This window comes from Geotrypetes seraphini, chromosome 8, assembly GCF_902459505.1.
Source record: "Geotrypetes seraphini chromosome 8, aGeoSer1.1, whole genome shotgun sequence".
Taxonomy (NCBI): domain Eukaryota; kingdom Metazoa; phylum Chordata; class Amphibia; order Gymnophiona; family Dermophiidae; genus Geotrypetes; species Geotrypetes seraphini.
The window spans coordinates 174,586,345-174,602,563 of record NC_047091.1 but is presented as its reverse complement, the minus strand read 5'-3'; the positions used below and the strand labels follow the sequence as shown (position 1 = coordinate 174,602,563).

General features: G+C 44.7%; 1 protein-coding gene across 5 annotated transcripts in view; it reads left to right on the top strand.

Annotated features, from left to right (window-relative positions):
* The window catches only part of TTC28 (tetratricopeptide repeat domain 28), a 1,476,681-nt gene that overhangs the window by 1,417,375 nt on the left and 43,087 nt on the right, over positions 1-16,219 (top strand). For all 5 annotated transcript variants that reach the window (XM_033956276.1, XM_033956279.1, XM_033956281.1 and 2 more), the window contains one exon: positions 4,648-4,772. In XM_033956276.1, coding sequence (XP_033812167.1) covers positions 4,648-4,772 — 125 coding nt within the window. The remainder of the gene's footprint in view (positions 1-4,647; positions 4,773-16,219) is intronic.

The window sequence follows — 16,219 nt, the reverse complement described above, 5'->3', positions numbered from 1 at the left end:
TGCCAGGGGACAGGTAGGAGACGAGGGCTGATACTGGGCCAGCTGGGAGTAGGAATGCTGCTGAGGCTGCACACATAGCCATTGTGGAACAGTGACATCTGGTGGCTGGATTAAGAAACAACAGTTGCAGGAGTCTAGAAGGAGTCTTGGCGCCTGGCCTCTGAGAACTGTGGACTGGATAGAGGCCTGTTGTGGCTACAGAGTAGCTCCCTTCTTTTACCAATTTACTATTATTATTTTTTCCCATTATCAGTTCCTTTTTCTCACCCCCCCCCCCTCCTTATTTTTCTACCCCTCTAATTATTATCATTATTTTATTGTAAACCACCTGGAAGATTCTCAATGGGCAATATATCAAGCTTTTAATAAACCTCAAAACTTGAAAAGGGATATTAAACACGGGGAAAATCCCTGGGTAGTTAATTGTGGCTGAAGGCTCATGGTGCCAGCTCTAAGTTGGAAACTCAAAAGGAGCAGCCAGAACCACACTTAGCCCTCATGAGCTATAGGCCTGAGTGCATAGAACCAGTGTATTTTTACTAAGATGCGCTAATTGCAAAATTAGCAGATTTATTTTTAAGGCCTTTTCTTTTTTGTTTTAGAGGGTTTTTTTGGGTTTTTTTGCAGGTTTTGTGTGCTAAAATAAAGCAAAAAACCTAAAGCCCTCAAAAACAAAAGTTAGTTTTGCAGTTAGTATGTTTTAGAATAATAAACTGATATAGCATGAATTATGGGCCAGAGTCAGAAAATGGCACTCAAAATTTGGCACTGAAAAAAAAATAAAAATTGGCACTGAATGGTCATGTGTAACGCGTTCCGGGATCCACGGCCATCTTTGGACATGAGGAATTACGCCAACTAAAACCAGGTGTAAATACCGCCACACAAATTGCACGCGGATCTATCGGGAACGCCCCCTCTTATCCATGCTTCTCCCATGACCATGCCCTCTTTGTAGTTCCATACGGAAGCACTTTTGCGCTATTCTGTAAATCAGTACCTAAGTGTTATGCAGATCTGTCCAATTTTGATGCCTTGCATACATTAGAATGCTTTTCTTTGCTGAAAATTCAGCATAGAAGTAGTACCTAACATTTGATACTATATATCGAAGTGGAAGATGATATTTTCTTTCTCAAGGGACCCTCGGCCACAAGAGGGCACCTGCTCAAACTCAGGGGCGGAAAATTTCATGGCGACACCAGAAAGTATTTCTTCACAGAGAGAGTGGTTGATCATTGGAACAAGCTTCCAGTGCAGGTGATCGAGGCAGACAGCGTGCCAGACTTTAAGAATAAATGGGATACCCATGTGGGATCCCTACGAGGGTCAAGATAAGGAAATTGGGTCATTAGGGCATAGACAGGGGATGGGTAAGCAGAGTGGGTAGACTTGATGGGCTGTAGCCCTTTTCTGCCGTCATCTTCTATGTTTCTATGTATATAGAATGCCTCTGTTTATGCATGGGCACATATACCATATACAAGTTTATTTTTATGTAGATGTCGAGCGGTCACTTAGCCCCGGCAGACCCGCTGATCACCAGTCAGTTAAGGTTTGATCTTACTGGGTGTTAGGTGGGTGCCAACATGCATCCCCCCACGAGTCTGTCTGGGCTCCAGGTCTTGTCTGCAAACTCCTGTTTCTCTCAGGGTGAGATCTGTTCCAACTTGACTCAACATGCAAATGTGCTTGCTTTGCTTGGCCTGCTGGGAAGAGCTTATACCCAGCAGGTTGTAGCATAGGGCTTCTCCATGGCAGCTTTCTCTCAATGGTGATTGGGGTGATAGCAACTCTACCTCGTCACAGCAGACATGCAGTTTGCACACATTATGTGTGCGAGCGCGTTAGTCCCTGAATTCTATATATGGCACTCAGAATCTTACACACAAATTTGGGCACTCACCCAATTTGTACATGCAATTTAATCGAATAACAAGCCAATTATTGCCAGTAATTGGGCCCCTAGCAATCAATTATTGGTGCTAATTTGGGTTAATTAAAATTTACCCATGCATGTTTAAGTACGAAATCCACATTTAAATTTTACACACGGTTCCAAAAAAGGGGCACGGCTATGGGAGGATCACGGGCGGACCAGGGGGGTTCCTGTGGTTTACGTGCACTGTTATAGGATAAGGGGGATCTGCGCCTAATTTCGGCACAAGGATTTACACCAGGTTGGTGTAAATCCTCGTGGTTAAAATTAGTTGCAGATCCTGGCACTAAGCAATTAATCTAATCTAATGTTCGGTTTATATACTGGGTCATCTCCCGAAGGAGCTCAACTCGGTTTACAGTTGATTAAGTTGGAATGACATAAGATCAAGCCTATAAAAGGGGAAGCCTGAGGATAAAATAATTATCGGTTCAAGCGGACGCGAAGATTAAAATTAAAATATAAAATTAGTTAAAAGGCACCTAACTTACTCCCTTTTAACGAAGCCGTGTTAGGCTTCTTTTTTTTAATCACCAGCCTTGGCGGTTTTAGCTCCGATGCTGATAAAAATTCTTTGATCATCAGATATAAAAAGCCTAACGCTGGCGATATAAAAAGCCTAACGCAGCTTTGTAATAGGGAACGTTAGAGTACCACACCATAAGAAAGAGGGGAGGATAAAATGACAAAACCTTGTTTCAAATAAATCATACTAAAAAAAACAAAACAACTTATGCTCAAAAAAACTTTTTTAATTTGTGCATTTTAATGTAATACCCTAACTACACAATGATCTTCAGGGACAAGGTTATCAGACTCTCTTATACAACCAGACCATTGGATCTCTTATAACGCCTAGTTATTTCATAGCTTTTAATCACTTATCCTTCCCCCTCACTTGTAATTTCAACAATATACAAGGGACATTCAATCATTTATCTACCTGAGTATGAAAGAAAGTAGCAAGTGTGTCTCAAGTTTATTCATACACAGTTGTAGCTCAGTGCGAGTCTAACATTCCAATAGACGGGATGTCAGGAGAGTCCTCATGTGAATCAAATAAGAAACTGCTAGATTTGGAGCACCGTTCAGTGATAAAATTTCTCTCCAAAGAAAGGAAAAAGCCAAAGGAGATCCATGAACACATGACTGCAATTTATGGTGAGTCTGCCCCATCATCCTATAAAGTAAAATTTTGGAGCAAGCAGTTTAAATGGGGTAGCGAGTCCATTGAAGATGTCCCTCACACTGGATGGCCTGTGGAAGCAACTTCCACAGAAATGTGCACGAAAGTGGAGGATTTAATTTTATCAGACAGATGAATTAAGGTTTCCTGAATAGCTGAAGAAATGGGCATCTTGGTAGGTACAGTTTGGAAAATAATTCATGAAAAGTTGGGCATGGCCAAGGCTAGTGCGGGATGGGTTTCAAGAATGCTGACGCCATGTCAGAAGGCCACGATGCTCCGTGAAGACCAAGTGAATTATTTTCATCATTTGGTAACTGGAGATGAGACTTAGGTCTATCACAGAGATCCTGAGTCCAAAATGGAGGCCATGCAGTGGAAACACAAGTCATCCCCCAACCCCAAAAAGTTCAAGACAGAAAAATCTGCAGGTAAGGTCATGGCAACTGTCTTCTGGAATGATGAAGGACTTTTGCGTTTGGAGTTCATGCTACACAAGACAACCGTAACCAGGAAGAGTTAGGCCAACACAATGATCTCTTTGTGGGAGTCAATCAAGGATAAAAGACAAGGAAAACTCAGAGCAGGCATGCTACTTCTTCATGACAATGTGCCGGTGCACATGTCATGGCAATCATAGGCTGCCGTCCGAGAATGTGGGTTTCAGCAGCTGAACCATCCACCCTGAGTCCCGACCTGGCTCCCTCAGATTATTTCCTGTTCCGAGTTTTGATTAAATATTTCCCTGGACAGTGGTTTTCAAGTGTTGAAGATGTCAAGGAAGCTGCGACGTCCTGGTTTGAAGGTCAAACAGAAGAATTCTTTTCAAAGGGGTTAAAGTGTTTGGAGCTATCAGGGGACTATATTGGAAAAAAAAAAAAATTTTTTTTAACTTCTTTTCTACTGAGGTAGATAAATTATTGAACGACCTTCATATATGTCCACAGAAACAAAAACTTCACTTCAGTACTATATAACTGCATCAGGTGTATTTTTGACCTTGTGATTTTGACGTCTATCGGTAGACCTAACTTGCCTCCCTTTTACAAAGCTGCATGGCAGTAGCCCCAAAGCCCTATAAATCTCTATGGGCACTGGGGCAGTTACTGCCGCGGCAGCCACCAGCCTGGCTTTGTAAAAAGGGGGGAAGGGGGTTAAAGTTCCATTTATACTTAGCATAGGTGCTGAATTTTTGAGCCATTTATAGAACTTAGTTATATACGCACAAAAGTACAAAATATGTAGATAAATAGATATATATAGAGAGAGATAATGATATAAAAGAAGAATTAGATCAATTCAATTCTGTTTAGAAAAGGATACATGGAGAGAACACATCAAAGGTGCTTAATTTACAGTGTTTTGGACCTACAGAACTTGGGCAATAATTGCTGCTGTAATTCACCCTTGCCACATGTCTAATGCAGACGGTGCTGTAATTGAATGATAAGAGGGGCCAAATTTTTAAAAAGAAAAATTGAAGGTGCACTGTAACCATTTTGACCCTATTTTTCCTAAATAGGTTTCATGCTTATAGGAAGTGATGTGAAACTGAACAGCCCCTCCTCTCTAATTGGACAAGCTCTGACGGAAATCCTCCAGCATCCTGAGCATGCGCGAGATGCCTTGCGAGTGTTGCTACATCTGGTAAGCATCAAAGAGTTGGCGTGGCAGACTTTGACTTCAGCAGGACCAGTTCTGGAAAAGAACCAGTAAATGTCTTGTACCATTGAGAAGTTGGATTTTCCCTTGTATTCAGGCTAGAAATTGTGGAAGCAACTCTATAACTTGGCGCCCAAATAGGGTACGCTTAGTGCCAATTCTGTAATGACTTCAGGGCCCGCCTAAACTGTTATAGAATACTAATGCAGGGTTCATTGATGCACTGAAATTTAGGTGTAAGCTGGCATTCCTAAAAGCACCATGCAGCGCTTGCAAATTGATATCATTCTATAAGTTGTATGTGTTGCTTGGTGAGTCCCCTCCCGCCTTTGCATCTACGTGCATATGTTATAGAGGAGGGAAGGAAAAGGGGATTGAAGGGTATAGATAGAGGATTAATATGCAGGTCCTGGATCTGATGGGCCGCCGCGTGAGCAGGTTGCTGGGCATGATGGACCTCTGGTCTGACCCAACAGAGGCACTGCTTATGTTCAACAGCACTTTTCATGAGTATGTCAAACTCGTATCTAATGATAAGCTGCTGCATCAGTCTTGCGTTCATTGATGGGTCACACTGAAATATTTGCCCCCCTCCCCTCTTTTCTTCCGATTACGGTTACTTAGGAGCCAGAGGTAAAGTTTAGAAAATGCTTCTCTTTTACCCAGTTCAGTTTAATAGTCCAAGCCCTTATAATTAGCAAATTTACTTTGGGGCCCTTTTATTAAACTGCGCTAAAGAACGGCCAGAACTATCTCCAGCACAGGTCTTTTCCTGCGTGCTGAGGCCACTTTTAGTGTCGCGGTAACGTGGCCCCATTTTCCATTATTCCCATTAATGGCCACACACTAATTTTCCCGTTAGCATGTGGCCTTTCGCACATGAGCACCTATTTTTTTAGGCAATAAGGCAGGGGTGTCCAATGTCGGTCCTCGAGGGCCGCAATCCAGTCGGGTTTTCAGGATTTCCCCAATGACTATGCATGAGATCTATGTACATGCACTGCTTTCAATGCATAGTCATTGGGGAAATCCTGAAAACCCGACTGGATTGCGGCCCTCGAGGACCGACATTGGACACCCCTGCAATAAGGGCTCACGCACGAACCATGCACTAATTGGTTAGCATGCAGCAGTGTAGCTGCACTAACTGATTAAGGCAGACCACAGCTACTCTCCACTCCAGACACACTCTGGGTTTTTTTAGCAAGTGGGAAGCATGCACCAATTCAAAACTACTGCGGAGTGTCTGAGCACAGCCCACGGTAGTGCTTTTTAACATGCAGCAAGCCCGCATTACTTCTTAGCACAGCTTAGTAAGAGGGTTACCATATCTGTCCAGTGAAAAAAAAGGACACGTGACCACGCCCCCCAGCCCCACCCTTACCTCACCCCCCCCCCAGCTCTGCCCCCTACCCCTACCTTCTACCAGTATTACCCTTGCCCTGCCTCAACCCTGGCCACACCACGCCCCCTACTTTTCACCCCTTAGTCCCTCTTCCCATTCTCTGTGCCCTTTTAGTGCTTCTCTCTCCCTCAAACTCCTCCTCCCATGTAGGTGGTTCTCTCTCTCTCTACCTCCCTCCCTGCAACTCCCTTCCCATGGGTACTACTCTCTATCTCCCCCTCCCACAGGCACTCCTCTCTCCCCCTCCCATCAACTCCCCCCATGGGTGCTTCTCTCTCTCTCTCTCTCCTTCCAACCCACCTCCCCATGGGTGCTTTTCTCTCTCTCCCCTCCTCCAACCCTACCCCTCCTGCAAATTCTTCTCTCCCTTTCTCTTTCTCCATCTCCCTCCCTCCAATCCCCCTCCCCCAGTGGGTTCTAGTGGTGCAGGTTCTCTGTCTCTCCAGCCCCAACCCAGCCTGGAATTGAGTTTCTCTCACCTACCGCACACCTTCCTCCTCTGCTGAATATTTAATCTTCGGACCTGCCAACAGCATCAGCGAGGTGAACCTGCTGCCATCAGCCTACCCCGGAAGCCTTCATTCTGAAGCTGTCCTGCCTAAGCAGGAACAGGAAGTCACTGCAGAATGAAGGCTTCCGGGGCAGGCCGATACTCGCTGATGCTACTGGCAGGCCCGAAATTTAAATATTCGGCAAAGGAGGTAGGTGGGGGACAGGGCAGAGGAAAACCCAGACAAACTTCAGATTTAGAAAGACGTCCAGACAGTCGGATAGTCCTCTATAAAGAGGACATGTCTGGGTAAATCTTGATGTCTGGTAACCCTAAAAGGGCTCCTTTATGTTGGTTTCTCAAGGGTGTTATGTAGGAGATTGCAGACACTGCAGAATACGAAAGCTAGATTGATCTGCCAGTCAGACAAATGGGAATGAGCAACTCCAGTGTTGAGACCACTGCATTGGCTTCCTATCGAAGCAGGAAGGCTGTTTAAATTATGTATGTTAATATTCAGTGTTATTCATGGTCCTGCGCCTTTGCCATTCACATTGATTTAGTCATTTTTTTTCCTCTGGGAAAAGTCTTTGCTGAAATGGTCAGTTAAAGCTACATTACCCATCTGTTGATGGTCTTGGATACAAATGTGTCCATTTTTTTAACGATCCCTAAAGATCTGGAATGTTTTGCCAATAGAAATTAGGCTAGAAATAAACAGTGAGATATTTAAGAAACACTCCAAAACCTTTCTGTTTAAGCAGTATTTAAATAATTTAACTTTTTAACTGTAAGTGGTTCTGGCTATGTACTGTATATACTCGAATATAAACCGGGATTTATGGGCCAAAAAATTCTCGGTTTATATTCTGGTCATCCCCCAGTGACCATCCGAAACCCGCCCGAACTTCCTGCAGACCTGCCTTAAGCCGGGACAGGAGGGATCCCTCCTGTCTCCTCCTGCCCTGGCCGACACTAACAATTTTCACCCTCCCTCCTTCCCTCCCTCGCGTACCTGTTTGTTCCCTGATGGTCCAACGTGTATCTCGCGCTGAAATCCTCCAGAAGATTGTAAAGGTAAGTAGCCAGCAGTGCACCCAGCCCGACAAGCAGCAGCGAGCTTTTTGTGCTGCTGGCCAGCTCTGCACCGCTCCTTGATAGGCTGCGGCAAGTTCTTGCGGGATTCGCGGTTCTCACGACAACCTATCAAGGAGCGGTGTGGGGCCGGCCAGCAGCACAAAAAGCTCGCAGCCGCGTGCTGGCCTGGGTCCCCACTGGCTACTTACCTTTACAATCTTCTGGAGGATTTCAGTGCAGGATACACGCTGGACCACCAGGGAACAGGTACGCGAGGGTGGTAATTGTTAGTGTTGGCCGGGGCAGGCGACGGGAGGGATCCCTCCTGTCCCGGCCTACCACTAGGTGGTTTAAGTTAAGGGGAATGGTTACCGGTAATTTGCTGGCTGGGTTAGAGGGCAGAGGGGAGTACGGGGCAATCAAGCCATTGTGACATCACTGATGAGGTTGGCTCTTATTAGGGGGAAGAGGGTACAAGTAAGAAAGGTTGGACAGAGCCTGGCAGGGAGGGGGGACAGTATTCAGAGCCTAGCAGGGAAGGGGGCTTGGTTCACAGCCAGGGAGGGAAGGGGGCTGGGTGCAGAACTTGGCAGGGAGAGGGGCTGAGTGCAGAACCTTGCAGGGCAGGGTGTGATGGAGGGGACACTGGGTGCAGATCCTGGCAGGACAGGGCACTTCAATATTAAGCCCCCGACTTATATTCAAGTCAACCAGTTTTCCTCCTTTTGGGGGGAAAAATGGGGGGACATATTCGGATCGACTTATATTCGAATATATATGGTATGTTCACGTTATCTAACTTGAGCTGGATTATCTTACAGTACAGACTCCCTTATCCAACGTAAGCGGGACCAGCTTGTTGTAGGACAAGTGAAAAGTTGGATAATACGGAAAACAATGGTAACTACTCAAGTAATGCACAACAAACATACTTTGCATAAAGAACAGACATAGGGTATTCGCAAAAGGGGGTACCCTGGTCCAAAAATTGCTGCCCAGAAAAGCATGGTCTTGGCTCAAAAACATGGCTTCCTTGCAGCAAGTGGTGCCGAAATACAGGAAGAGAAACTTTGTGCTGCTTAATGGCGATGCATCGACGTCAATGACCGGATGGGCGGATTAGCGAAGGTCAGATAATTGAAACTGCACTGTATTGTGATCCACTTTGAACCTTATAGGGAAATGCAAAATATAAATTTATTTACTCAGTTTTTTTTAGCCCGTCTTCCCAAAAGAGCCCAAAATGAGTTAGAGATCAATATACACATTGTGAATCAGCAGTAGGGTAGTAACACACGTTCTCTTACACTGATTAATATTTGATTCCAAACTTACTGAATTAGGAGCCCGTTCAGGATGCCCACTCCTTCCTACCAATGGAGGCCCACCCTGTGCCAGGAGTCTCCCTCTGAACCTCCCTTACCCTCCTCCCCCCCCAAAAAAAAAAGTCAGGAGGAATGCCTACTCCCTCCTAGCACCGGAGGCTTCCATGAACCCCACCCTCACCCCCTGAACCCATCCGGTACCTTTTTCATAAGTTGGGAGCAGGAGGGATGTGGTCCCAACTGCTCCAAGGCCTGCCAGTCCAAAATGGCTGCCCCTCCCTGTGCATCACATGATGCACAGGGAGGGGCCTTAGGCCTGTGAGTCAATCATGACCTTAGGCTACAGAGGGAGGAGCCTAAGACCCAGATGAACTATGGATAGACAGGTAAGCGATCGCTAAAACCCCTGGGGGATATTTTTGTGCATAGCCAAGCGAAGTTAGTGCATCAGTCGCATCAGGCCCTTAGGCATATGAATCAATCATGGCCTTAGGCTTCTCCCTCTGTATCCCAGGATACAGAGGGAGGAGCCTAAGACCCAGATGAACTATGGATAGACAGGTAAGCAATGGCTAAAACCCCTGGGGGATTTTTTTGTAACATAGTAACATAGTAGATGATGGCAGATAAAGACCCGAATGGTCCATCCAGTCTGCCCAACCTGATTCAATTTAATTTTTTTTTTTTTTAATTTAATTAAATTTTTTAAATTTTTTCTTCTTAGCTATTTCTGGGCAAGAATCCAAAGCTTTACCCGGTACTGTGCTTGGGTTCCAACTGCCAAAATCTCTGTTAAGACTTACTCCAGCCCATCTACACCCTCTCAGCCATTGAAGCCCTCCCCTGCCCATCCTCCACCAAATGGCCATACACAGACACAGACCGTGCAAGTCTGCCCAGTAACTGGCCTAGTTCAATATTTAATATTATTTTCTGATTCTAAATCTTCTGTGTTCATCCCACGCTTCTTTGAACTCAGTCACAGTTTTACTCTCCACCACCTCTCTCGGGAGCGCATTCCAGGCATCAACTACCCTCTCCGTAAAGTAGAATTTCCTAACATTGCCCCTGAATCTACCACCCCTCAACCTCAAATTATGTCCTCTGGTTTTACCATTTTCCTTTCTCTGGAAAAGATTTTGTTCTACGTTAATACCCTTCAAGTATTTGAACGTCTGAATCATATCTCCCCTGTCTCTCCTTTCCTCTAGGGTATACATATTCAGGGCTTCCAGTCTCTCCTCATACGTCTTCTGGCGCAAGCCTCCTATCATTTTCGTCGCCCTCCTCTGGACCGCCTCAAGTCTTCTTACGTCTTTCGCCAGATACGGTCTCCAAAACTGAACACAATACTTCAAGTGGGGCCTCACCAATGACCTGTACAGGGGCATCAACACCTCCTTCCTTCTACTGACTACGCCTCTCTTTATACAGCCCAGCATCCTTCTGGAAGCAGCCACTGCCTTGTCACACTGTTTTTTCGCCTTTAGATCTTCGGACACTATCACCCCGTCCGTGCATATCAGCTTCTCTCCTCCCAGCATATACGGTTCCTTCCTATTATTAATCCCCAAATGCATTACTCTGCATTTCTTTGCATTGAATTTTAGTTGCCAGGCATTAGACCATTCCTCTAACTTTTGCAGATCCTTTTTCATATTTTCCACTCCCTCTTCGGTGTCTACTCTGTTACAAATCTTGGTATCATCTGCAAAAAGGCACACTTTTCCTTCTAACCCTTCAGCAATGTCACTCACATACATATTGAACAGGATTGGCCCCAGCACCGAACCCTGAGGGACTCCACTAGTCACCTTTCCTTCCTTCGAGCGACTTCCATTAACCACCACCCTCTGGCGTCTGTCCAACAGCCAGTTTCTGACCCAGTTCACCACTTTGGGTCCTAACTTCAGCCCTTCAAGTTTGTTCAACAGCCTCCTATGAGGAACTGTATCAAAGGCTTTGCTGAAATCCAAGTAAATTACATCTAGCATATGTCCTCGATCCAGCTCTCTGGTCACCCAATCAAAAAATTCAATCAGGTTCGTTTGGCACGATTTACCTTTTGTAAAGCCATGTTGCCTCGGATCCTTAACCCATTAGATTCAAGGAAGTACAATATCCTTTCTTTCCGCAACACTTCCATTATTTTTCAAACAACTGAAGTGAGGCTCACCGGCCTGTAGTTTCCTGCTTCATCCCTGTGACCACTTTTATGAATAGGGACCACATCCGCTCTCCTCCAATCCCCAGGAATCACTCCCGTCTCCAGAGATTTGTTGAACAAGTCTTTAATAGGACTCGCCAGAACCTCTCTGAGCTCCCTTAGTATCCTGGGATGGATCCCGTCTGGTCCCATCGCTTTGTCCACCTTCAGTTTTTCAAGTTGCTCATAAACACCCTCCTCCGTGAACGGCACAGAATCTACTCCATTTTCTCATGTAACTTTGCCAGACAATCTCGGTCCTTCTCCAGGATTTTCTTCTGTGAACACAGAACAGAAGTATTTGTTTAGCACATTTGCTTTCTCCTCATCACTCTCCACATATTTGTTCCCAGCATCTTTTAGCCTAGCAATTCCATTTTTTATCTTCCTCCTTTCACTAATATATCTGAAAAAATTTTTATCTCCCTTTTTTTACATTTTTAGCCATTTGTTCTTCCGCCTGTGCCTTCGCCAAACGTATCTCTCTCTTGACTTCTTTCAGTTTCACTCTGTAGTCCTTTCTGCTCTCCTCTTCTTGGGTTTTTTTATATTTCATGAACGCCAACTCTTTCGCCTTTATTTTCTCAGCCACTAGGTTGGAGAACCATATTGGCTTCCTTTTTCTCTTGTTTTTATTGATTTTCTTCACATAAAGGTCCGTAGCCATTTTTATCGCTCCTTTCAGCTTAGACCACTGTCTTTCCACTTCTCTTATGTCCTCCCATCCTAACAGCTCTTTCTTCAGGTACTTTCCCATTGCATTAAAGTCCGTACGTTTGAAATCTAGGACTTTAAGTATCGTGCGGCCGCTCTCCACTTTAGCTGTTATATCAAACCAAACCGTTTGATGATCGCTACTTCCCAGGTGAGCACCCACTCGAACATTAGAGATACTCTCTCCATTTGTGAGGACCAGATCCAATATCGCTTTTTCCCTTGTGGGTTCCGTCACCATTTGTCTGAGCATAGCCAAGCGAAGTTAGTGGATCAGTCGCTTGGCTAGTTTGCATGGGGTTTTAGCTAATTTGCATGGCTGGATCAGAAAATGGGCGATCGAAGGGAAAAACATGCAGTGAGCCGTTTTGTGCATCGGGTCAGCAAATGCGATCGTCACTAAAGCCGTCAAAACTGGTTTTGCGACGATCTCTGATTTTAGTGCGTCTGGGCCTTGGTCTCGCTTCCACGAAGGCTCTTGACAAAATTTTCAAAGGCAAGGAAATGACACTCCAAATGAAGATCAGACTTGTCCACGCACTCATTTTCTCTGCAAAAGCTGGACACTACGGAAACAAGACAGAAAGAAGATTGCCTCCTTTGAGCTTTGATGCTGGAGAAGGGTTTTATGCGCACCGTGGACCTCCAGAAGAATTAACAAATCGATTCTGGAAGAGATCAAACCATGACACTTGAAGCCCAAATGATGAGGTTATGACTGTCTTATTTTGGTCACACCATCGAAAGAGAAAGATCACTGGAGAATGACCTTATGTTTGGGAAGATCGAAGGAACTAGGTGAAGAGATCGACCTGCAGCCAGATGGCTGGACACATTGAGAACAACCATGGGGTTGAAGCTGGTGGACCTTACTGGACTAGCAGAGAACCTATCTCTTTTCCGATCTCTAACTCATCAAGTCGCTAGGACTAAAGCACGAGTCTAGGGCACCTAACAAATGTTAAGACGCCCATAAGATCATAATGAGTGTCCTAGTATTTAACGCTTGCTAATCGTTCGCACTCCATGATGGATTCCCCACTAAGTGCTTAACTACCCTGCCGAAGTGTGCACAAAGCCGTCGCAACGTCAGAGGGAAGGCTTCCGGTTCAGGCGCAGGACGCGCGTAGGAGCTGCCATCCGTGACTTTGTGCACCGCGGCAGTGAGGAGGAGGGAGCCGGACAGATGATAACACTGGGGGGCGGCAATGAAAATGCCGCATCGATCGCACCGCGGGCCGCATAAAACAGCCAGGCGGGCCGGATTCGGCCTGCAGGCCTTGAGTTTGACACCTGTGCCTTACAGATTCGTTTTTTGGAAGCTACAGTAAGAACTAAGACATACTTGTTGTTGTTCTTAGGTGCCATCGACTCGTGCTCAAGTCCTAGCAACATGACGAATTGCGGATCTAAAAAGAAACCGGTTTTGTGCTAGTCCAGAAAGGTCCTCCAGCCCCACCAACTAACTTGTCTGATCGCGGCAGAAGGAATCCCCGTCAGCTGAGCCGGTTTCAGGGAATTCTTGGCGACTCAGCTGATGGGGATTCCCCCCCCCCCCCGCCAGGATCAGCTGAGCCACGGAACCCTACACCCCTCCCCCTCCCCCCCGACATCTCCAAAATCAGTCAGCGCCTTTAAAAAAGCGCTCTCTGCATGTCAGTCACACTTGGGCGTCATTTGCAGAATCGCGGTTGGCAGCGCCTCACCTTAGGTTTTAAAGGCGTACATTTCAGGTGCCTACGTTTTTAGAGAATTACGCTTAGCTGCGCCTGACTCACGCTCCACTCATAGAAATGACCAGTTAAGAGTTAGGCGCCGCCAAGCGCATTGTGATAAGCGCCTGTCTTTTATAGAATCAGATAGGCGCCTACCTCCCAATTAATTTTTTTAACCAATTATTGAGACTTTTAAGGGTATTTTGTCAGTGAAGTTAGACGCCCTTTATAGAATCAGCCCCAAACTGTTTTTGAAGTGAAAACTCTGCTGGGAAAAAAAATAATGTGTATAGATTTGAAAATCAAAATCTGTGTATTGCTTTTCAAATCCTTCCTCTCCTTGCCTGCAGGGAAACTTCATCTCAGTCCTGCCACTGTGGGAGTCGATGCAAAACGTTCAGCCAGACAGAGGAGGGCAGTTTTCTGAAACTTGCTCTCTTAATGGTCCTCTAATGTGTCTCTAGAAATAATAATGTTTATAATAGGGGAACAACCATCTGGTTCAAAAATGTGGATCTCCAGCGAGCAGGAACTTGTTAAATATTACATAAGACGATATTAAAAATATTAAACATACATCAGTGTCCTCTTTAAAAAAAATACTAAAAACTAAGCTGGACAATAATAAAAAAGAATGTTCTAATATGTGACTATCTTTTTTTTATTATTTATTTTAGAAATTTTTACATTATTTAACAAGCATATCATCTTGTACAGAAAGTGCAATTAAGAAAACATAATATTAAACATAACATTAAAAAAATACTTTCTATCCAAAAAGAGGAAATAATTCTCAACTTAATCACACACTAGTCCTCAAAATTAGGATCCAAGACTTAAGAAACGGAGTGATTTAAGGATACAAAATAACAACCAAACGAAATCAGATTATCTGATACTGAAAAGGAGCTAATTATTCCTTGGACGCTGATTTTCCTTCATTCCCAAGGCGCTTCGTGGAGAGGAAGGCTGTCAAATGAGCTGGTTCAAAAAACACATATTTCAAAGTATGATACCTATTACACATTTACAAGGATATCTAAGGAAAAATAAACCCCCAATCTGGGTCACACCAGGTTTCAACATTAGAAATTCCCTTCTTCTCTTTTGAGTTTCCTTAGAGACATCCGGGAAAATTTGAATATGAAAACCCAGGAAGTCTCTGGTTCTATTTTTAAAGAAAAGTTTGAGGATCCAGTCTTTATCTGGAGCCAGAACTACCGTCAGTAAGAGAGTGGCTGAAATAGCCACCTCTCTGTCCGACTGTTCTAATAAAGCAGAAACATCCAGAGAACTTCCCTGGGGTTTTTCAATTACATCTTTCTTCTGAGCATCCTGAGTCTTTATAGGTAAATAAAATATGTGACTATCTTAGTGAACTTTGCTTCCCATTTGTCCAGAGAATTCTAATCCCAGCCTAGTGAGACAGCCTTCATTAGACTGGCAAAAGTTACTTGTGAGTCCAATAAAAAATCATTTTAGCACACGATGACCACCTGGCTTCTAACTGAGGCCCTGATTCTCTAATACCACCGGTAAAGTCTGATGGGCCACTGTCGCGTCTGTAAATGTAATGATTTCCAAAAGACGAGTCATTATCGAAGAACCGCGCAAGAAGAGCGGCCAAGATGTTAAAGGGGATGGAACTCCTTTCATATGAGGAAAGACTAAAACGGTTAGGGCTCTTCAGCTTGGAAAAGAGACGGCTGAGAGGAGATATGATCAGGGCAAGATTAATTCTTCGAGGGCCCCTAGGCACACAAGTACACTGGGCCCCGCCCTGGCCCCGCCCATGTCCCTCCCCCATTTATCTGTTTTCTTCTTTACTTCTTTATTTCCACTTGTATTTCTTTTTTTTAAATTCAAAACAAACAAAGATTAGTATACCAGTGCACAGTTTTTCTTCTATAAACAAATCCCCTTCCTTCCCTTCCCACCTGCTTACCCAGGAATTTAACTCTGAACCCTTTCCATGCATATATGAAATTATTCAAATATTTGTAAAGCAGTAATATTATCTGAAATATAAGTCTATATTAATAACCAATTTACAACGCTTCTCAACTGCCTCACTCAGGGGTGTCCAACTTTTTGGCTTCCCTGGGCCGCATTGGCTGAAAAAAATGTTTCTGGGGCTGCACAAATGCGCAAACGCTGCAAGACAGAGGAGGGAGCCAGCAAGACAGTAAACACCCAGGGGCAGCAGAGGAAAACACTGCATCACCCTTGAGCGGGGCCGCACAAAATACTTCATGGGGCCGCAGGTTGGACACCCCTGCTCTACATCAACCAACTGTAACCCATATGTATAAACAACCAAACCTGTAACTCCTCTAGTACGTTCCACTCCATGTATGTTAACTTGCAACAAACCAACAAGGCAAGTGGTCCACCAAAGAATCCAACGTGAAACAAAAGAAGATTGGCAAAAAATTCAAATCAGGTTAATTCAAGGTGCTCCCAAGAACCTTGCCTGATGCATTTCGCCAAATAAGGCTAG